Source organism: Pelodiscus sinensis, chromosome 2 (assembly GCF_049634645.1).
Source record: "Pelodiscus sinensis isolate JC-2024 chromosome 2, ASM4963464v1, whole genome shotgun sequence".
NCBI classification, from domain to species: Eukaryota; Metazoa; Chordata; order Testudines; family Trionychidae; genus Pelodiscus; species Pelodiscus sinensis.
In genome coordinates, this window is record NC_134712.1 from 171418154 (window position 1) to 171441188 (window position 23035).

A 23035-nucleotide genomic window follows, 5' to 3' on the forward strand; every position below is an offset into this window, starting at 1 on the left:
AGGGCTGCCCCGTCTCCATCACGCTGCAGAACCGGCCCGTTTGCAGGCGTGTGCTTTGCCCCTTCTAGCTTTAAAGCTCCCCGTTGCCGCGGCACCCGGCGCTGCACCAAGCCTGGCCCTGGACAAGCCAAGCGGGCTGCTCCCCGGACCCGTCCCGGCAGCTGCAACCGACACTCTCCCCCTCCCCCCGCCGCCCCCAAGTACCTGCGCTGGAACCAGACCAGGGCGAAGGACGCGTTTACACGAGGGGGGCGCGTGCAGAGCGGTGCGACTCCCTCCCGAGCCGCCGGCCCGGCCCGGCCCGGCCCTGGGGCTCCGCGGGTCCCCGCCCCAGATGCTCTCGGCTTCGGGGCAGCGGCGGGAGCGGAGACCCCCCCCGCGAGGACGGGGATCAACAGGTGGCAACCGCAGGCACCAGCCGGCTGAGCCCTGGCTGCTCGCAGCCCCGCGGTGGAACAGCCGCTGCTGCTGCCGCCGCTCAACTGGAGGCGGCCGGCGGCAGCAGCCAGCCCGCTCCACCGGCCTCGGCGGCCATCTTCGCACCCGTTGTCATAGCACTTTAACAACCAACCCCGCGCGCCTCCCCCTCCCACTCAGCAAACGGGGAGCGGAAGCGAGAGGGAAGCGGCCGCCGAGCATCCCGGGATATGTAGTTTGGAAGCCACGAGCGTGGCTCTTGACAGGGCATGCGGGGTTGTACCATTTCCTACGGGAGGGGACAGCGGCTCTTCTCTTCCGAGAGCAGCCGGCCGCGGAACCGTTTCAGATTGAGATAAGGAAGCCGCTTGGGAGCGACGCAACCTGCCGGGGGTGGGAGCTCTGAGTGGTCTTTCCCAACGTCCCCCCCTTTCCTTTTTGTGTGGTATCGTCGGGACCCTGCGGCCGCTCGCGGGCCTGAGGGAGCTGTCGGGGCGCCCAGAGACCTGCCCGCCCGCCCGCAAACCGGAGAGGGCGGAGCCGCCATGGACAGGGCCGCGGTGGCCACAATGGGAGCGGTGGCCAGCGCCAGCGTGTGCGCCCTGGTGGGGGGGGTGGTCCTGGCCCAGTACATCTTCACCATGAAGAAGAAGACGCGCAGGAAGACCAAGATCATCGAGATGGTAGGTCCCAGCGCGCCCCTCTCCCTCAGAGTTGGGCTGCTCCATCCTGACAGCCGGGGGAGCCCGCACGTGTCCCTGGCCGTCGCTGCTCCGCTGAGCTGGGCTCCTGGGCTTCAGCTTCTGCCCGGGGACGTGCAGGCGCGTGGCGGGGACGCGGGGCTCTGCGCCTGATGGGGTCACGGCTCTGGGGGGAGGGGGCTGGTTGTGGTGCTGGGAGCCAGGGAGCCAAGCTGTAACCCGGGTGCGTGCTGGAGAGCCCCGCAGCGGAGGGGTCCTGCCCCTGGGCTGGTAGCAGTTGCAGGGAGGAGATTTGGTTGGGTGAGGGAGGGGGGAAACGAGGAAGTGTAGTGCTTGGGACAGGTGCTAAGTGTGTTCAATAGCTCTGCAAAGTGTAGTGCAAAACGGGCCCAATACCTGTGTTACCAGCACAAGCTGGTTCGGGAGCAGCGAGCTCCAGTCACCTGTCATATGATGCTGCCCATGGCATGTTTAGTAACTTTTTTTTTTGCATGGGCACCTGAGAAAGTGTCCCAGTTGTTAAGGTGGTTTTGTGATATGAACACTTGTCCACTAAAAATAGACTGAGCTCATCAACTTGTTTCACACCCACCCTGTATGATGTATCAGGCAATTGCTGCCGCTAGACTTGATTTTAGACCGAGGGTTTTATGATTATTTGTACCTAAATTTGTTCTAACGGTAGAATTGCACATGCAAAGAGTAAAATTTCCAGCTGCTCATTTGATTACGCTCCTTACATATACAAATCAGGTTTTTAAAAACATGAACCCTAGCAAAACTCCACTGCATGCTATTACTAATATCCTTGAACCATCTCATTTCCTCAATCTTTACATGTTACATGTACAGGCAGTCCCCTAGTTATGCGGATCCGACATAAGTCAGATCCGCAGTTACGAACAGGGTTTTTCTCGCCCCGGAGGATGGGAGCGGCGGGACGCCCAGATGCGCTGCGGTCCCGCTGCCCGCGTCCTCTGGGGCGAGAAAAGCTGCTCCGCGTCTCCCTGGTCTGCTGGGTCCGCGGCTGTCCCGCTGCCGGCATCCTCCGAGGCTTTGCTCCCTGTCTCCCTGGTCTGCTGGGGGAAGCCCCCCCCCCAGCAGACCAGGGAGACGCGGAGCAAAGACGCGGAGGACCCGGGCGGCGGGACTGCGGTGCATCTCGGTCCGCTGCCCGCGTCTCCCTGGTCTGCTGGGGGGGGAGCCCCCCCTGCAGACCAGGCTTTTCTCCGGACACCTGTGGTAGAGCAGCTGGGGCGCTGCCGGTTGGTCCTGCAGCGCCGCTCTGGGCGCTACTGGACCAACCCAGCAGCACCCCAGCTGCTCTGCCCCAGGCGTCCCCAAGTCAGCCGCTGCTGAAACTGACCAGCACTGACTACAGGAAGCCCGAGGCAGAGTTGCTCTGCCCCGGGCTTCCTGGAATCAGCTGCTGATCAGTTTCAGCAGCAGCTGACTTGGGGACGCCTGGGGTTCTTAAGTTGAATCTGTATGTAAGTCGGAACTGGCGTCCAGATTCAGCCTGTTGAAACTTATCAGCGGCTGATTCCAGGAAGCCCGGGACAGAGCAACTCTGCCTCGGGCTTCCTGTAGTCAGCCGCTGGTCAGTTTCAGCAGCGGCTGAATCTGGACTCCAGTTCCGAATTACATACAGATTCAACTTAAGAACAAACCTACTGTCCCTATCTTGTACATAACCCGAGGACTGCCTGTATACAAATTATGGGTTTGGCTTAGTTTTGGTTTGCTGTTAAAGTAGCTTGTTGGAGGTAAGGAAGTTGAGGTTTGTAGCTTTAGATAGCTCTGCTTTCCTAAAGTACTTTGAAAGAGGGTACAAGGATTTAATAAAGGCTTTGCAAAACTAATTTGAAAATATGCTATTGGCTCTGTAAATTAAAATGAATAACAAACTAAATTATAAAACTAATAATGGGCCATCTTTGTTTACTGCTTATAACAGTTTTGTAAAATTCAAGGTTCTAAACACACAAATATGTAAGTATGTACATGAAACATTCTTACATGAAACAATCACATTGCCTTCTATTGGACTATGATTAAAGTTCAGCACGTTACTAAATATTTGCAGTATTAGTGGCTAAAGTTGTATTTTTTTATTTAAAACTTTGTTGTTTAACTTTACTGGAGTGCACATATTCTTTAATTCCATCTACTAACTGATGTGAAAAGCACTGATTCCCTTTTCCTCACTAAGACTTTACTACAACTTTTTTTTGCTTGTCACAGATGAGTTTTTGGAATGTTAGAATTTGAGCTTTGAAAATGAATTACAGGCAGTCCCCGAGTTACGCGGATCCGACTTATGTCGGATCCGCAGTTACGAACGGGGATTTCTCGCCCCGGGGGAGCAAAGCGGCGGAGGACCAGGGGCTGGACCCGTGGCCGCTTCCAGATCAGCTGCAAGCGCCGCGGGTCCAGCTGGGTCCTCAGCGGCTTTGCTCAGCGTCTCCCTGGTCTGCAGACCAGGGAGACGCTGAACAAAGCGGCGGAGCACCCGGGGCCGGACCCGCGGCCGCTTCCAGATCAGCTCTGCAGACCAGGGAGACGCTGAGCAAAGCCGCTGAGGACCCGGCCGGACCCGCGGCGCTTCCAGCTGATCTGGAAGCGGCCGCGGGTCCGGCCCCGGGTCCTCCGCCGCTTTGCTCAGCGTCTCCCTGGTCTGCTGGGGGGGGGGACGCAGCTAGTGCCCCCCCCAGCAGACCAGGGAGACATGGAGCAAAGCCGGGGGCCTGTGGTAGAGCAGGTGGGGCACTGCCGGTTGGTCCCGCAGCACCACTCCTTGGCGCTACTGGACCAACCCAGCAGCACCCCAGCTGCTCTGCCCCAGGCGTCCTGATTCAGCCGCTGCTGATCAGTTTCAGCAGTGTCTGAATCAGGATGCCTGGGGCAGAGCAGCTGGGGTGCTGCTGGGTTGGTCCAATAGCGCCGAGGAGCAGCCGCGCTACTGGACCAACCCAGCAGCACCCGAGCTGCTCTGCCCCAGGCGTCCCCAAGTCAGCCGCTGCTGAAACTGACCAGCGGCTGACTACAGGAAGCCTGAGGCAGAGTTGCTCTGCCCTGGGCTTCCTGGAATCAGCTGCTGATCAGTTTCAGCAGCAGCTGACTTGGGGACGCCTGGGGTTCTTAAGTTGAATCTGTATGTAAGTGGAACTGGTGTCCAGATTCAGCCGCTGTTGAAACTGATCAGTTTCAGCAGCGGCTGATGCCAGTTCCGACTTACATACAGATTCAACTTAAGAACAAGCCTACAGTCCCTATCTTGTACGTAACCCGGAGACTGCCTGTAGTTGGCAGAAGAGAAAGCAAGTGTGGTGGTCCGAGATGCAAAATAACTGCAATTTATTCCATGGCTCCAGAGATAAAAGGAATGTATTCCATAGGTATGAGTAATGGGTATGTGTGAAATATAAAAAGTGTTAAGGTGTTTTTGTGTTGAGGTATCACTACTTTTTCAGAACATTGAAAAGATGTCAATTATGGTAAAACACAGTAGTTTTGCCATAAAGAATGTTTGTCTTCTCAAGTGAATGGCAATAATTTTATATCTCACTATCGTGTATTTAAATTGTGGAAATCGGTGTTTCTTTTTTGTTTTCGGTTGTGGGTTTTAGTATATGCTTTTTTTATAGTTGATGTATATTCGTTACTATGGAAACAATGATGTCACATTGGCATAAGTGGAGTTTTAAGACCTCCCAGATGAAATCGGTCTGCTTCTTTCTATTTGAAATAAGGAATGTGTAAATACTTCACACTCGCATAACATTTACCCTTCAAGAATCTCAAACTTGTAAAGCCTCCTGAATCTTTGTAACACTCCTTGAGGTACATAAGCACTGTTCTAGCACTTTGATAAATAGATAAACTCGGGTGTAATGGTTAGGTGACTTGTGGGTCAATGGCAATCAGGTATAATAAAGTGGGAGACCTGCCTCCAACAGTCCTATATTATGTTATGCTTATGAGAAGCACACGGGATCTTTTTCAGGGGAAAATGCAATACACTGTGTTTATTGAAAATACAGTAGAGAAGCAGTTAGTATATGCTTTATAAAGACACACGCACACACGCCCTACGGATGGTGCGTAGTTACCAGTCCACAGTGGCTCAAGTCAGTCTTACTGGCCGGGCAAGGCTGACTCAGTGAGTGAGGAGTCGGGGTTCCTTTGAGACTCCTCTGAGGCTTGGCTTGCAGGACTGAACCCAGAGCCCCATGGCAAGAGCTTCCCTCTATGCTAACTAATAGTCCTTATCTGCTTCCTTTAACTATCCAGTCTTTAGGTGTTTTTAGACTATCAGTTTTGCTTGTTACATGCCAGCTCGGTTTTCCCTTTGATATTTATATACCCACTGCCTCTTTTTTGTTCCCCCTCCTTCTCCCCTATTTAATTTTGGCTCTGGACTCTAACACTCCGGTCATCTGAAGAAGTGGGCTGTGCCCACGAAAGCTCATGATGCCATCTGCGTGTTTTGTTAGTCTTTAAAGTGATACCAGACTATTTGTTGTTTTTAAATTTATCTTGTTCAGATTAACTCAGCTACCCCTCTGAAGCTTCTTATACATGTCAGGCCCTATTGGAGTCTATGGGATTTGCAGTGTCATGCTGCAATCATCCATCCTTAAAAGAGGTGTTAATCTGTGTTCTCCCTTTGATGGTGATTATCAGGCTTCCCATTATTATTAGGGGTCTCTGGCCTGTCTCCAGGTTTCTGTCAATGCTGCTTAATCAATTCAGCCTAAAGACACAATGCATGTTTCCTTGTTATCTTCAAAGTTTCTTCTGCTTCTTGGTCACCTGGACATCTGTGATGGCTTTCACTCAGACACCTCCACTCACACCAAACAATTGTATAGAGTTTCAGACAAGATCAATACAGTAATTTCTCATTTAACACTATAGATATGTTTCAGAAAATGATCGTGTTAAGTGAAAACGTGTTATGCAGGGTCAATTTTCCCATTGAAAATAATGGAAAAGGTGGGGGTTGCGTTTCAAGCGGTGGTGTCTGTTGGGACCAGGACATAAGGTTGAGGGAGAAAGGGGACTGGGTTACAGCAGGGAGGGGAGGTGTTTGGCTCTTGGGAAGAGAAGGGGAAGAGAGGGGAGGGGGATTGGGTTGGGATTATGCCCCTGTGATGGGTGTGCTGGGGAACGGTGTGGCGAGCAGCGAACCCTCCGCTGCTTTGCAGAGAGGCGGGGGAAGCCCCGCGCAGCTGCTGGCAATGGGCCAGCTGGGGAAACCCAGTCACCAGCCTGCAAGCGGGGGCGGAGGAGAGGGGGCAAGGCTTCTGGCAAGGGAGAGTCAGCAGGGAATGGCGGCCAGCGGCTATATTTTTGCTACATTTTTGCTACAACTAGACACACTTCATCTCCAATTAGCATAACCGTGGTGTCAAGAAGTTGAGATCTTTGAAAGATGTCAAATATGCTAGTCCATTTGAGAGAAGGAAATTACAAAGGGGAAGATACTGAACCTAATTCAAGTCGAGATTTGGAGAAACTCTCCTGAGGTGCTAATTTTGTACCCACTCGTTCAATAGTGATCCTTGGCATCCTCTCATTACTGAAAATAAGAGAGTTAACAGAATGGTTTTTAAATATTTTTCATTTCAGTATTAAACATGTTTAGCTGGCCAGTAGAGACCAAGCACTACCATTTTACACACCCTCTTTTTAGAATAGTGTCAGTTAGAATAATCATTTTACTATTTTGAATGACACATTCCTAAAGACATATATAACTTTAAAAAAGTGGGCATTGTCTGAAGATTCTTCTAAGACTGTGTAATAAGATAATTAGAAAATGGTTGTAAAATTGTTCTAATCAGGCCTAGAAAAGCATATTTACACTATAGTAGTATGAACTGTGTTTAAACATTTGTTTTCCTAACAAGACTTTTTCCACCCATTGTTGATGGGGTTCAAGTAGGAGTTGAAACTTCAGACATTCTGCTTCTGTGATCCAGAGTCCAGAATGCTCTCCTAGGCATTTTGTCAAGTTTTAGAGACCTATAGATGGAAAAAGATGGCCTCAAAAAAAATGCCGGCGTTGGGGCAGAGGGTTTTTAGATTAGGTAGAAAACCTATTCATATTTTCTCATACGGGACTTTCTTTACCACAGTTCACTGCAGAGTCAGCTTGATCTTCTCTTTTAACAAGAGGTAATCAGATCAATACATGAAATTGAGTAAGCTTTTTTGTTCAATACCAGTTTTGAAAATACAGCTTTATAGAAAGTCTGGAAGGGCTGATGAAATCCACATTACTGACCTAACCTCTTTAAAACCTGATTCCGCATTTAATTTTTTGTAAATGAAAATAAAGTTTATTCAAGAAAAAACTTTTAGGGGAACATTCTCTGCCATAGGCTTTTTTCTCTCCCTTTTGATTTCCCACCATTGCCAGTTGTAACAGTGAGAGTGCTAGTGTGGACCAGCTGCCAATGTTTAAATCACTGTGTCACCTAACCATAAGCTGTTCTAGAGCTACTATCAGTGGAAGTGAACTGAAGTGAAGATGATGTTTCAGTGGGAGGAAGTCTGCTCTTTATGGAATAAATAGTCAGAGGCTTTAAATACACATGCAATGTTTAAGGTACTTTAAAGCGTCGCCTAGACTTCTGGTCTGAGAAGATCACTATTTCTGGAATTGAAATGCCAGCCTGTTGACATTTATAACTTCTATTGATTGCATAATGAAATATTCATCATCTTCATCCCCGCATTGATTTGGGGCCTATGCTGCCTAACTTGACAAACATTTCAGATGATTCAGGTAAGAGTAGATGTCTTTTAGTTATGTCTTTTCTTGCTTCCTGTCCTGATACTCGTAAGGAAAAATAACTATGCAGTTTTGGAGAAATTCCAGCTAACCTGACATGGTAGAGAAGGCAGGATTGGATTCTGGTGTGTTTAATCAATCAAAAGAAGATGCTAATTGTTTTTAAGTATAAGGTTTTCAGTTCATTAGCTGGCTTAGGTGCAGTACACCTAATAAAACAGCAGATGGTACCGGTTTAAATTAAAAACCTTATGATATACTTTAGTAAAGTAAGAGGACCATTTTCATCATGTGGGGTTTTTTTGTTTGTTTGTTTTTTTTGTTTTTTTTTTGTTTTTGGTAATACAAAAAAAAAGGTGCCGGTACTCCAGCTCTGACTGGAGGTGCCCGTACTGCGTATGCATATGCTCATTGGCAGGGCTCGCTGAACCGCAGCGAGTCCCACTCGCTAGCCATGCTGTCCAGCAATCTGCGCATGTGCAGATCGTTCTGCACATGCACAGATCGCCCGAACCTAGCTCTTCCGGGTTACAATCTACTCGCCTATGGCAAGTAGTTTGTATTATTTGTCAAGCCCTGCTTATTGGATATTTGACTAGTCACTTACATCCCTGTAGACATAGACTATGGGCTTATGGGACTACATAATAATGCACCCGGTAGTCCAGGACATACTATACACCATGTCTGTTACACTTAAACAGTAGCATTGTGAACTAATATTTTGTAAGGTCTGTTGAGCTTCACAAATACTGCCAGTATATCTTGAAGTTGTTCTTTGTAGAGCCTTTCCACGGTTGGGTATAAGATTTCTCTGATAGTTCTTGTGCTTGTCCGAGTAACATATATTTATGTCTTGAGCAAGGCCTTTTTCATCCCTCTTCTTTCTCTCCTTCTTAAAACACTGACTTTTTAAAGAATTCACATGCAGCTTATTCCTGGAAAGGGGACTATATTACATTGAAATTATTTGGTATATTATAACGGGACGAGATGAGGAGCAAAAAGAATGTATGCCACATGGAGAGTCTTGGACTGAACAGACTCACCGATCATCCAGGCTACCTGTTTGGAACTTTGGGAGTTTAAATTTGTAGGATCACTAGTTGGCTGTTGGAGACAGAAAGCAGGATCGCAGAGCAAGTCAGGGAGCGAGGCTGATCATGAAGGAAAGTACTGCAAGGCTTTGATAAGACTACGCTTTCCCTTCTTGGGTAAGAAGTAGAAAGTTACTGAAAACTATTGTTGAGAAGTTATGTTTAATCTGGTTAAATAAAAGTTGAGTGGTTTTCCAACTCAGAAGTCAGTGGCATAGTCAGTAGGGATTGCCCACTATTTATAGGCCAGTGCCCTGAGGGATAAAAAGCTGTTTTAACAATCTAGAAATACTTGTGTTGAACAGGGTGTCTGCCCAGAAAAGGCAGGTCATGTTATTCTTCTGAAAGTGTACCTCATTGAGAGTACAGTGACTCTCCTTGATTTTTTTTTAAGGTCTGTACTAGTAACAGAATATTTTCCTTGCCATTTTCTCAAATATTGGAAGTAGATCATACTGAATTCCAATTCCCAGGCAAGTTCTAACATATCATTCAGACTGTAGAATGCAGTTCAAAGCAAGACCTATCTTAAAACTTGCTTTAAAAAATACTAACAGAGTATGTTCACAGTAAGCTAGCCTGCAATTCCTATACTGCTTTTAATACTTAATGGTTATGCACACACATAGACAATTCTTGGTGACCTGCATCCTCAGAACTTTAAATTAGTGTTATCTGTGCTCTAGTGTAGTCTTCTTTGGATATAATGGTTTTAAGCAGGAAAGGTGACAGAAAAAAGTATATGGCTTCTGCTTTTATGTATCCAATGCTAAAAAATAGTTGGAAAGTTAAAACTATACATTTTAGTTTACAGCATTTATTTCTTAAAAGCAAAAAAATCCCTATAACCCTTAATATTGCTAGATTCTTTGGTATTTAAGATAACTGAAGTAGTCAAGATATTCAGATACTGTGCATTGAATACAACAAAAATCTCCTTAACTCTGCTTCTTTTAATATCCTCCCTTCCTGTTATATTAATTACCATTTAGTAACTTAACTTTCCTTATTGTAGTCAACTGTTTTGATATTTTCTGCATCTGTAATACCATTTTAAATGCACATGTAAGATAGTCTCAGGCCTCTTGCTTAAATGTACTGTGGTCTTTCATTTGAAATTGGGCATGTAAAATTTGTCTTGAAACTGGAGAGCAGGGCACATGACTAATACAAAAACCTCCATGCACACACTCCCATGAAACAAAGCCAAGCTCTGTTTCGGTTCTGAATAGTTGGTTGCAATGGATGTGTTCAGAGGCAGAACAGAGTGATTAGAGCAGGGGGATTTGATTCAACATATCCTGTTTCCCAGCAGGGTGACTACAGTCTCATTCCCACTTTCATGAATCGAGTAACTAGGGTCACCCATGAAGCAGTGAAGGGAATACGTTTCATCACCATCTTAACTCCACGCACAGCCTACTATCTTGGAGTCAGTGTGCGAAGGGTGAAATAGAGTTTGATAGCCTTAGTAGAGTTTGATAGCCTTTATCTGTGATATGTTGACACCATTACATTCCTACACAAGAATTCAGCATGTAGCCTTAGACATCAAGCTACATTGTGGATTAAACTTTGGACTGGGGATTTTAGTTGCAAATTGAGTCTCTCAGCTCTGCTTTTCAAGGGTCAGAGTTTATTTGATCTAGATACAGCACTCCTAGACTTAGCGATTTTAAGATTTTTTTTTCTTGCTGGTAGATAAGAGAATCAGCAGCAACCATTTCTGAGCAGAACCAGGATAATCTAAATTTCACTCTAGATAATGTTTTATGTTGGCAGTATGTTTTCTAGGTAAAATGCATTTACAGATTCTTTCAAGGTATGAACAAGTAGATGTTTGTTTTGGACTGTGACAAGTTAGAAATGTATATGCTGAAACAGATCATAAGTCTTTAGGTCAGAATTAAATGTATGACCTATAAGGGTAGTAGAATAGTTACATAACTTATTACCTTAACTATTGTCACTTCCATGTGTAAGTTTTTAATATTTGGGACATGTATTTTGTGTAAGGATTTATTCACAGTCGCAACATTAAATGTAAATTTACATCCAGTACAGGATTTTTTGTGTTTGCATGTTTTTGGTTGGGGGAGAAGGGAAGGTGTTATTTGGTTATAAAAGAACTCCAATCCTTGAAAAACCTGGTGTTCTCTAATCAAAGGTCAGAACTGATCAGTTCTCTCTAGCACTGTTACTCCATTAGCATGGCAGCATGAAAAGAAGCTGTACAGTACTGGTCAGGGAAGGATGGAAATAGCAGAGATGTTAGGAAGTAAGTTCTTAGAGAAGAGACTGGAAAAGGAAGGGAAAGAGGGGCCAAACTAGAGGGAATAATTAAAGTGAAGCCATGGCCAGAAAAATCACAGCATTCCTGTCACCGTCTGTTATGCAGAAGGGAGGATATTTGCCTCACCTTGCATAATATAAGAGTTAAAGCTCGGCAAGTTTCTTCTTTGAGGAATGGGGGAGGAGAGAGAAATGGATTAGAAGGTCTCTGCATAACAGTAGGGTCTTCAGATATGGTTGCCTCTAAGTAACGTAATATGCTTTGTCTGTATATATTTTTGCTTTTGAGGCTTGTGTGTTTGGTGCTGCACAGAAACTCTCTTTAGTACCACTGTGTACATGAAGCCTCAGATTGAGACCACAGGACCAAAAGCATGCTTATTTTCTCCATACCTCAGTTGAGTAAAGAGCAGAATCTTGATGCTATACCCTTCACCTCTTGATCTCTATAGTTAATACTGTGTTCCATTTCAAATTTTTTTACAGGCCACAATTCTCTGCTTTTGCTCAGATATTTTTGTTGCCATCCATTTTGTTGTTGTTGTTGTTTGTAAACATCCAGAGATGCATAGTGTGGCTAGGTTAGGTAAGATGGCACTTATTAATTAATATTCCCAATACTTAACAGTTCTTGAGTGAAAGTCACTCCCAGATGCCTACTGATCACTAAAAGCACATACTGTTTTTCATCAGTACATATCAAAGTATTATCAGCCTCTTATTTCAGATGAGAGAGAACATGAGGTACAGAGGTGAAGTGCTATGTCAGGGTCACCTGGTCAGAGACAGATCTGAAAATAGAAGCAGATATGCTAACTTTCAATCCTGTGCCATATCTATGCTGCGTTCATGAAATCACACCTGGTAAGATCCCAAACTCCATTTCTTGAAGAAATCAGGGACCCACCAATGTGGAGCTCATTAGAGGAGTAGGACTTTAGTTATTACTCACTCAGGGAGAGGTGCAGAGGATTAAAATTTTGATACAAAATTACCTGAATCTAAATTCACACAGAATATTATTCTTTTGACATGATCATTAAATATAATACCTGGTTCAGAAGACTAATCCTGCAGTTAAACTAGTGATAACATGCAGCTCTGTATGGAATCACAACAGAACAATTATTGATTTCTAGAAGATTTTGAACAGACACTAGGGCCACTTCTATTTTATCTACAGTTACTGGTTAATAACTTTTTGCTCTGGTCTTGTAGGTTTTGGTGGTTTTGTTTTGTTGTGAAACTAAGATCTACCTTCAAATACAGAGTAACTCTGTGACATCTGTCCTCTCACCTCTGTGACCTTAATTTAGGTCATTAATTATAGTCTCAAATTAGCAAGATACTTCAAGCATATGTGTACATCTATGGAACGCAATGGGCTACAAGCCGCTACATAACTTCTGAATGTAGGTTTATGCTTCATTGCCTTGCTGAATTAGGGCTCATATCTGTATGTAAGTAGACATGCTGTCACAAATTTTATTGTCCGTGTTGCTGATGAAAACCATGTATTTGATGTTTATTAAAATGTCAAACTAGGGGGTGAGGTAAGGATGTTAACTAGGGATATCTATATGTAGACAATTACACGATTAACTAACAAGCTTAGGCTTATTGGTTAATCTTGTCAACTACATGCATTTCCTCTCCCCCACCCTCCCTTTTGCTGTTTCTGTAACTGAGGCAGTTTGGGGGGAGGAGGGGACACAGGAGCCTATGCCCATGGAGATCCACCCTCCACGCTGCTACCTCTGCTGCAGAAGGCAAGGAGGGCAGGCAGGAGCCAAAACATGTGAGGAGCCAGCTTTTATGCAAGTTCTCTGCATGTACTGGCTCCGCGGATCTGCCTGCTCCTTCCCCCGCCCAGGCTTGCTGCAGACGGAGGCTGCTCCGTGGTAGCAGCCTCTGTCCATGGGGGAATCTCAATTGTATCAGAGGCAGCAGCACATGTTTTTAGACCAGCTCCTGACTGGCACCCCATGCTACTGCCTGCAGGATAGCAGGGGGTTCTCCAGGGCTGTGTCCAGACTCAGGGGGTTTTTCGGGAAAAGTAGCCTTTTTCCGAAAAAACTTCCCCTGCGTCCAGACTCAAGCCGCGTTCTTTCGAAATTAAATCAAAAGAACGCGGCTTTTCTTTCGATGGCGGTAAACCTCATTTCACGAGGAAGAACGCCTTCTTTTGAAAGTTCCTCTTTCGAAAGAAGGCATTCTTCAATGTAAACAGGGCTTCTTCGAAAGAGAGCATCCAGACTCACTGGATGCTTTCTTTCGAAAAAGCAAGCCGCTTTTTCGAAAGTTCAACGTGCAGTCTAGACGCTCTCTTTCGAAAGAGGCTCTTTCGAAAGTATCTTTCGAAAGAGCCTCTTTCGAAAGAGGCTTGCAGTCTAGACATAGCCCAGGAGTGGAGCTGGGAATGCATTGGCTGCCTGCCCTCCTCATCCCCCCCCTCACCCCAGCCCGGGGGACTATCATGTAACCGCTAAATTCAATGCAGTTCCATGACTATTAAATTACACAGTATCTAATATCCTAATGTTAACTGGTAACTGGTGGCTGGGCTCACCACATGCATGCGGGGTGCCCAGCCTTGCCAGAGAAGCCCTTACCTGTAGGATCCCTGATTTCTTGAAGGGTTTGATGGCACATCAACATGTTCTGAATATGTAATCTAAAATTTTGTTTCTGTACCTTTTAATCTTTTCGTCGTATTAAGATTTTACTGACTAATGAAAATACCTCTCTCCTCTATATGGAATTCTTTCTTATTTTAGGACTGTTCTATCCAGACTTTTCTGATTTCACCTAGTCTGTTTCACCTTTCAGGATTTTTTTTTCTCAGATCTTCTGTCACCATTTATTTCTTTTGAAATCTGCCTCTCTCATGTCTGTTCTTTTGGAGCCTCAGGCTGAATCCTTTAGTCTAAATGAGACATAAAAAGTATTGAGTACAGCAGAACTATCTTGTTTGTTTAAGTTGCGAGACCTTCTACTTAGGCAGTATCTTCCATCTATAATCTGAGTTTTCCTTTTGAGCCACTTCATATTTCTCTGAGTTGTTAACCTGTTGATTTCATCCTTTTTCTTTAAAGGTAATGCTGTCATTGGTGTCACCCAGCTTCAGATCATCTACAAATGTGACTAGTAAAATGTCTATTTCATACTCCAAGTTTCTTGTAGAAAAAAATAATGGTTTTGGATCCAGAACCCCCATGGCAGCTCTATATTATCTCCAATTAACCTACATTTCAAGTTAGGAGACTGTCAACTAAAACCATATCAAATATCTTCCTGGTATCAAGACAGTGTGTACCCATTGCCTCTATTTTCTCCATTAAAGTTAAAGGGACAATGTGATTTTTAGATTGGCTTCTTATAGATTTGTTTTGTAAGTCTCTATCCTGCTTGCCTTTGGTATGAGAATAGCAACACTGAGCTGGCATTCTTCTTTGTCTGAAAATGATAATTTAAGCAGTTTATTAGCATCTGAAATTCATCCACTTGCTAATAGCTGTTTCTTATGAAATTCTTGAAAACTATATAAACAAATCTTAGTCGGTGTTTACAGAAATGTGTGATTAGAAAACAAATCTAATTTCTTAAATTATCTGCAACAGAAAGCACAAAATGATATTTTCTTGTTTAAGAAATGTGAAAATCACTAATATCTATATGGATTAGGGATAATAACTATCATTTATTTGTGTAAATGTGTAACCATTGGAAATTCTAGCAGTTACACATTTACACGCGGAGTGGAGGAGCTGGGAGCCAGTGCTTGGCTTTTAAGCTAGCTCCCCGCGAGCACCAGCTACCGCCTACCCCGCCCCCCCTTCACCACTGCTTCTGTGGGAGCTGATATGAGCAGGCTCTCACCTGCTCCCCAACTCTCTGCATTACTGTCTCTCTATCAGAGGCAGCAGCGGGGAGAAGAAGACTTGGGGAGCCAGTTTAACAGCCAGCTCCCCATGCGTGTTGGTTCCCACCTGCCCTTCTGCAATGCTGCCTGTGTGGGAGGCAGCAGGTGGGGACAGGCAGCTCTGAGGGAGCCAGCATGCACAAGGAGCTAGTTTAAAAACAGGCTTCCCACAGGCACTGACTCCCACCTCTTTCCTCCCCTCCCCCGGAAAGGTTGTGTATAGTTGATATGCCCAGGCTTATTCGTTAATTGTATTATTGACTACACTAAGGATGTTAAAACTAGTCAACTATCCGATAAACAAATGCTTATCGGATATTAATGTCAACTAGTTGACTAGTCAATCCCCCCTCTTGCTGCCTTTATGAAATAGAGGCAGCAAAGTGGGGGGTACTTGACAGTGGCAAGGAGGAATGCAGAAGTGCCTATCGACTAGTCCACTAGTTGATGGAAATTCCGTCGACTAGTCAGTTAACAGCTTTTTAACATCCTTAGACTACACACTAACATCCCACTCAAAGTTGTCCAACTACAGTATATGCAACAGAAAAAATAGTAAAGCAATGTGTGAAAATGGAGTATAAATAAAAACAAAATTCAGTAATCCCAAAATATCACATGAACTGAATATTAGTAAATTGATTCTAACAAAAAAAATAACTCTTACATATAGCAGTGATTCTCATTCTTTTCAGGTTGATAACTCCTTATTCAAAGCCAAATATTCACAACTTCAAGTTACTATAAATATAAAACACAACAAATAATAATATTAATCCATCTCTATAATTTGTGCTTGTGTTTTAAGAGGTTGACAAAATACCTGTAGTTGAATAGTAAAGGGATGTAGGAAATCAGATTTTCTTTGCTTCAGGTTGTAAAAAAAATATAATGTAGCAACCTCACTGTTGCCTTCATCACGCCAACACTGCTCTTACTCCATCCCCATATTCCCTACTGGCTGTTAACCTCCTGATTGAGAAACCTTGACGTAAAGCACCAGCACAGAAATTCAAATTAAAACTTATTTCTAATTTTAAACATTAATTGCAAAACCCAAACATTTCTGACTATTTTTCCCAGAGTATTTTCAACTGAAAGTGTTCCTAGAAAAATTTGTACTACTACAGTACTCTACCAGAAAGATTCTATTTTAACCTTCTCTATCTGGTGAAATAATTTTACTTCCTGTTGTGGTGCTTAAATTATTTTAAAATGACCTTCAGTACTGCAAGAGCAAAGATTGTACTGAGGTCATGCTGGGCTTTGTTCATATCTTATTAAAACAGATAATGGTTTTAATTTTGTCTCTGTACAGAAGTTTGAAGGAAATTTAGGCTAAATCCCAGTCTTACTGCATTCAGCAGGTCTAGGATCTGTTCTGTAGTCAATAACCATGCTACTCTGCTGTTATCCTCTGCTGTGTGTGATGCTTTAGTTCAGAGGTATCAAACTCAGTTTACTTTAGGGCCAATACCAGTCCTCAAATCCTCCTAGTGGGCCAGCAGACGCTCATATCTGGCAGGGCACGGGGGTCTCTGTGTGTTTTACCCCATGTATCTGCTGGACTACACACTTCCCTTCCTCACACATGTCCCTGGACTCTGCCTTCCACTCTTATGGGCTCCCAGTGCTGCAACTGTTAGCATAGTGGGGCTAGCCAAGTTTCCAGGTGCTGGCTATGTGCCATTGCCAGCATGTCCATGTGGCCTGGGGGAGGTGTGTGCAGAGCCCAATAGGAGAGTTTTGCATGGCCACCTCAGGCCCCGTGCTTTGAAGAGCCCACGGTAGCTGCCCCAACCATCCTGTAGATGTGATGATTCCCCCATACTCAGGTTGGGACATGGGTGGGCTGGAGCTGGCAGCAGGGGTTGAGCCCTCCTGCACTGACGGCAGCAGCAGATGCTGCTGGGAAGTGGAACTACGTTGCAGAACTGCTCCACTCCACTGCCGTCTCCCAATCCACCTACACTGGGGCTGTGGTGCTCCGCTTCCCTCTGTTGTAGTGAAGCAGAGTGACTGGGCTGGCTTGGGAGATGGCCATGGAACTGAGCAGAGACTGTGACATAGCTCCGCTTCCCTGCAACTCCCACTGCTATGGTGAGTGTGGAGAGGGCCCAACCCCCTGCACCAGGCCTCCTGGTAATCCCCAAGTCTGCGGGGTCGGGTTGCCAGGTGTCCGGTTTTGAACTGGACAGTCCGGTATTTGAGCTTTCTGTTTGGGAAACAAATGGAGAAAATACCAGACATATAAATGTCCAGTATTTTCTAATTAAGTTTTTATTATTATAATAAGTATAATAAGTACGTCGTTGCATACTGCCTGGCTGGTAGATACGCTCACACTGCGTGAGTGTGTCTACCAGCCAGGCAGTACACAACTACACAATAGGGGGGGATGGAATCCCCAGGGTGAGATTCACCCATGCGCCCTGCTGGGACCGTGCATGGGACGGGCAGCATCCTGGGATCTGCGTGTGCCCGGGCCAGCTGCTCCCCCACCTCCCCACCCGCCAGCCAGCCTCGTTCCCCCCAGCCAGCCCTGCTCCCCCCTCCCAACCAGCCCTGCTTCCCGCCGGCCAGTCCCCCTTCCCACTCCCCCGGATCTCCCCCAGCCGTTGTCTCTTCCCCCCCCCCCCCAATCTGAGATAAAGTGTGTCCGGTATTTTTTTTAAACCATCTGGTAACGCTACTGCAGGGCGAGGGCGTGAGGGAAGAGGTGCAGTTGGGATGGAGCAGGTGCTGGACTTGGTGGCAGGGTACAGGCAGACCCACACTCCAGGAGCACAGGGATTTATGTACCAGCAGCCATGCATGGGCCAGATTGTGGAGCTGCTTGGGCCTTACTTATGTGGCCCACAGGCCGTGAATTTGAGATCCCTGCTTCATTTCATTTCTCTTGAGTCGAAGCAGCAGACTGATTTATCTGCTCATTTCTACCTGTCCCACTTTCATAATGTGAACACTCATCAATATTAAGGGTCCAATTTAGTTATCCTTTCAGAAATTTAAGTTTGAGCATTCTTAGTAATTTGAAATGTGTTGCTAATATAATGGTAGCTTTTTCTTTCATTTTAAATGTATCAATATTATGCTGGTTTCATACCTTATCTTAATCTCTTAGTATTTAATTTATACATTGTATAAAAATGCCAATTTTAACACTTTCCTTCCATCTTAATTCAGTCTGACTTTCCGCTCATTTTAAAGTACAGCAGTATTTTAAGGGAGCAAGCTAGTGTTCTTTCCTCTTTAAACTCTTGGTATCATAAGGTTTATCTTTCCCCCCTCTAAATAATACCCAAGCACCATTATGTAGTATTAATATCCCATCATTTTTTCCGTTGTTTGCAATACCTGATTCCAGCACACTGATAATGATATCCCGTGAAACCTGTTTGAATCCATACCATTGAGCTTTAACATGCCTCAAAGGTGACACAAACTTAGTTAATCTTGACTCACTTTTGATGAACTAAAAGTATTTGAAGTGCCTTTACATTAATACACATTCAGGTACTAGACAGCTTTTCACAATTTTCACGTTTACAATAGAAATTCATGTGTCCATTCTAGATTGGCTGCCAAGTTGTTTCTCTTTATATAAAACGATGGGGCTGCAACCTCTCCTCACTCCGCTTGCCTACGCCCCCCTTCCCTGCCCGCTTTTGCTTCACTGAGAGAAGAGCCTGTTGATGCTGATGATATCTTTCTGTTACCTGGCAGGAACATTCTGTTGTCCATCAGGAAAAACTATTTTGTATATATAGAGAACTCAGACTTGGTCAAAATATTATTTATACCATGCTTCAGTTGAAACACATTTTTATAGACAATTTGTAAACCAAAAGCATGTTAACACTCTCTAAATTTTAATGGGTACTACCAAAGCTACAAGAGTTTGTAAACATCTGTGGTAATTAACTTTCTAAATTCTCCTGTGTAGCCTTCAGAAGGGATACATTATATTTTAAATGAAACACAGAACAAATGTCCTACCTATGTAAGTGTTCCTTAAAGTGTGGGAAATAAGTTTTCATTTTATTCAGTTCCCTAGTGGATAGATGTCCACGTAACTTAAGCAATGGTTCATTCTTTGTGTTCACCATCCTCTGCCTCTGAGAATACTAACGTAGTCCCTTTTGGATTAGTTAGAACAGTGGTTCCCAAGCTGCAGCCCAGTCAGCACACGACTTCAGTCCATTTGACATCAGGTCAATACAGGTAGCATTGGATATAGCCCACAACAGTAAATAGGCTGAGAACCATTGAGTTAACAGTTGACTAACAGAACTCATAATGACCTGAGATTGGAATGTTACCATACAACAGACACAGATCTACTTTACTGTTTGAAAAATTTACATCAATATTTTTAAAAAATACAAAAAATAATGACTTACTTTAAATTAAACTTGGAAATAACTGAGACTCAGTCATTTTATTTTTGCAACCTGCTTGGCCTTCGGTGTTCTCTCTTCCATTGTGACGATTGTAGTACCTTCTGACACTGCATTTATAGGGCCCATGGCTGTACCATCAACTGCCCTGATGTGTTGGGAACCAATTCTGAGGGTCTGAAAGAGCCACCAAAAACCTAAGGATATGCAGGTATGGTGGGGCAATAGGGAAGCTTGGATTGGTGCCGTCACTGGAACCTTTCATGAATGTTGAATGCACGTGGCATTTATTTTTAAAGTGTGTAGGAGACTGGAAATGCAGTAGTAGTTTTCAACCTATGGTCTGTCAATCTTTGAGGGTCCACACACTAAAATTTCCAAAGGGATTCATGCCTCCATTGGAAATTTTTTAGGGGTCTGCAAATGAAAAAAAGTTGAAAACCACTACTTTAAAGTAAGAAAATAATTACAATCCCATTTCCCTCCCCACCCCCACCTACTTATTTTTTTTCTCTATCCAACTTGGCAATGCTCCTAATGACAAAATTGCTTCACGCATGTTAATTGAGGTTGTCTGCCTACCAAATACTGACAAATGATCCTCCTTGATTTCCTGCTTCCTTATTGCATACATAAGTAATGACTCTATAAATACTTAATTTCCTGTAATTTTGTTTGTTCCACAAAATTGCATACACCTTTCCTTAATGATATGTAAGGAATTCATTGCTATCCATGGGAAGTTTTAAGGCAGTTTAAAAAGATATGGTAGAAAAAGCTGAAAACATGCCAAAGTAATAGGCTTTTGCTTTGCAAAACAAGAAGTGCCTTCCTCTGTTACAGAAATCCAAATTTGCCTGCTGCATCCATCAAAGCTGTTCATTCAGTGAAGGTCAAAGGTTCTGTTGTTGGTGCACCAGCTGATCGTCTGTAAGCTGTATCATTGAGCATAACAAAGTGCTGTGCATTGCTGATGTGCGTCACAGGACCCTGGGTTTTTGCACAGGGATTAGTCAGGCTGTATTTGGAAACGCCCTCAACTGCACCTTGTGCTGCTATATTAGTGTTTCCCGAGCAAGAAGAATTTTCTTTCGCTCCTTCAGCTGCTCCGGCAAATCCCTCCGGTAAGTCTGTGCAGTTCATGTAAACAGAAATGGCTGTGTCTTCTGCCTGCATTTTTAAGCCAGTATTATTGATTGTGTGTTACTTATGCTTATTTATTCTGACAGTTTAAAACATTTTCTTTAAAAAATGGTATAATCTTCAAAGCAGCATTAAGGGAATAAAAAAAATCTCGTTTTTTAATTAACTTCTTATATGGAGAGGAATATATAAAATGTGCATCGGCATAGCTTAAAATATGGGTAATTTCAAATTGGTCTAAATGTACACTGAGTGTGTTCATACTTTTATGTGCATACATAATTTTTTTTTCAAAAAATCAGATAATGTAGCAGACAATTTCTTTAAGGGGTTTACTTGGTTTTTGTTGGCAGCCTGTATGCAAGCCCTGCATCTGTGGACGCTGCTTGTCATCTATGCTGTTGCAGTAGGACAAAATCAAGGACAGAAGAATCAAGAGTGCCCTAAGCTCAGCGCACAGGTACTCTTTTTAAAAAGCATGAGAAAAAGTGCTGTCAGTCAATTGTCCAAGAATAACCTCTTAAAACATGCACTTCCTTCAAAAATGCCCAAAGCAGAGGCCAGTGCAGAAGCATAGAAAATTGTAACATAGTTTTCTAAACAGAACTTTGAAATGAGAGGAACACTTTTGACTAATTTCCAGGAAATTCAAAATTCAAATTTCCTTGTATTTCTTTTGTTTGTTATTAAAGTACATATTCCAATACTTAGTATGCTTGGGTCTTAAACAAAAACTTTTCCCTGTCCCATTTTACTATAATTTTCATGATTCTAGTACTGTTGCAAAATATGCTATAAACTAGCATAATCAATGCTTTGATATTTGAGTGTCATAATTGCAAAGTTCAGCTTTTCCTTTTAGCTCAGCAGTCTAAAACTGTGGCTTAGTAAAGTTTACTAGATCACCAAAGCATTTCTTGCCATAAGTATGTGAGGTATTTTACTTTAAAATCTTTTTATTTAACTATGTTCCGGTTTTCATCGTGCACACACATACACTTCAGTTCCAATTTGGCTTTTTGCAGCAAGTAACTTTTAAATATTTGAAGTTAGAAATTGACACTTGTCTTCTAAAAGCTGTAGACCATAGATACAGCAGTGGTTTCTAGCTTTAGAGCATTTCAAAAGTAATGCCTCTGCAATCATATTAAGCGTGAAAAGGGTATTCGGAGGCACTAAATGAAAGTAATCAAAGTGATGTGGGATTTTTATATCAGATTTCATGAAACAATTACTGTAGGTCATATAGAAAATGAGTCCCAATTTTTAGCTGGAATTAAACCTAAAATATCAGATTTTAAAACTGTCACTAGTAGCTTGCTGTGTCTTTTTGGTACTCAGTGAGTATATAATAGTGAGTCTCAAGCCTGGAAGCACGATATATTTACTTCTCTAAATACTATGAATACTAGTCTACTTTTCAAGTTGAGCTCCATGAGAGCGCTTCTTGGTTCTTAAAATGTTGCTGCAAATCGCCACCACAACATAAAAATAAAATTTGTGATTAACTTTTTATCATTGCAATTCTCTTGCATTCATTTGCAGCTTTCTGGTTGAAAAGTGGCATAAAGAATCAAAGTAGATTTTTCTTGTTGCCTCAGAATTAAAAGTTTCTTTAATGGATTTGGAATCTTAAAGATTGCCTAGTTTTGTTGAGGCTTAAATTGCATCACCCAATTCTGAAAACAAATGATGTGACTGTAGTTAAAATTCATGAGATTAATAACATTTATTCACATTAAAACACCGCTAATTCTTACCTGCTATGATTAATTCTTGTCCACGATCTTAACATTTTTGGTGGTCATATGGTTGCTGTAGTTTATTACAGGTTTGCAAGACAAATGCATACCAGCTTGCATCTCTCAAGAAATTTAGTAAGAATACAGCTAATTTCTAAGGCTGTAGGCAAAGCGTACTGACACACATTGAAATAGACCTTACTCCATAAAACAACTTCTGTACAGTTGTCTTCTATTTTTATCATTATACCACTTAGGGGAGGAGGGAGGGCTCTAGCAGCTCTTTTTGAGAAGCATCAATAACAGATTAGCCTTGGCAAAACATACAAGAACTTTATATATACCAAGTAGTATAGGTTTACAAAGCTATCAGTTAAAAATACACTGCCCATTTTTCCATTGCCCTGTTCAAAGTATCTCCAGAACAGTGGTGTTTATCACCCTGGCTAGGAATCTTAGATGAGCTGATAATTGTGAAGTCATTTCTGTGTCTCCATACAATTAATACTGAATGTAATT

General features: G+C 43.5%; 2 protein-coding genes and 1 long non-coding RNA gene across 11 annotated transcripts in view; 1 reads left to right on the forward strand and 2 right to left on the reverse strand.

Annotated features, from left to right (window-relative positions):
* The window catches only part of BBS9 (Bardet-Biedl syndrome 9), a 513046-nt gene extending 512464 nt beyond the window's left edge, over positions 1–582 (reverse strand). For 2 of the 5 annotated variants that reach the window (XM_075921760.1, XM_075921759.1), the window contains exon 1: positions 205–580. The gene's annotated coding sequence lies outside the window, so the exon portion shown is untranslated. Of the gene's footprint in view, positions 1–204 lie in introns of all 5 variants that reach the window. The other 3 variants (XM_075921764.1, XM_075921758.1, XM_075921761.1) reach the window with 3 other exon arrangements.
* Positions 583–703: 121 nt separating this feature from the next.
* NT5C3A (5'-nucleotidase, cytosolic IIIA) overlaps positions 704–23035 on the forward strand; it is a 46559-nt gene continuing 24227 nt past the window's right edge. The window contains exons 1-2 of one of the 5 annotated variants that reach the window (XM_025185145.2): positions 20605–20755; positions 21128–21234. In XM_025185145.2, the coding sequence (XP_025040930.1) occupies positions 20605–20755; positions 21128–21234 (258 nt within the window). Of the gene's footprint in view, positions 1101–9109; positions 9135–20604; positions 20756–21127; positions 21235–23035 lie in introns of those variants that run through there. The other 4 variants (XM_025185146.2, XM_006124043.4, XM_025185149.2 and 1 more) reach the window with 4 other exon arrangements.
* On the reverse strand, positions 13764–22925 carry LOC142827271 (uncharacterized). Its single transcript, XR_012901886.1, has 4 exons — positions 22535–22925; positions 19635–20801; positions 15899–15972; positions 13764–14765 (listed from the first exon to the last, which is right to left on the reverse strand). It is a non-coding gene; the product is annotated as an uncharacterized LOC142827271 (long non-coding RNA).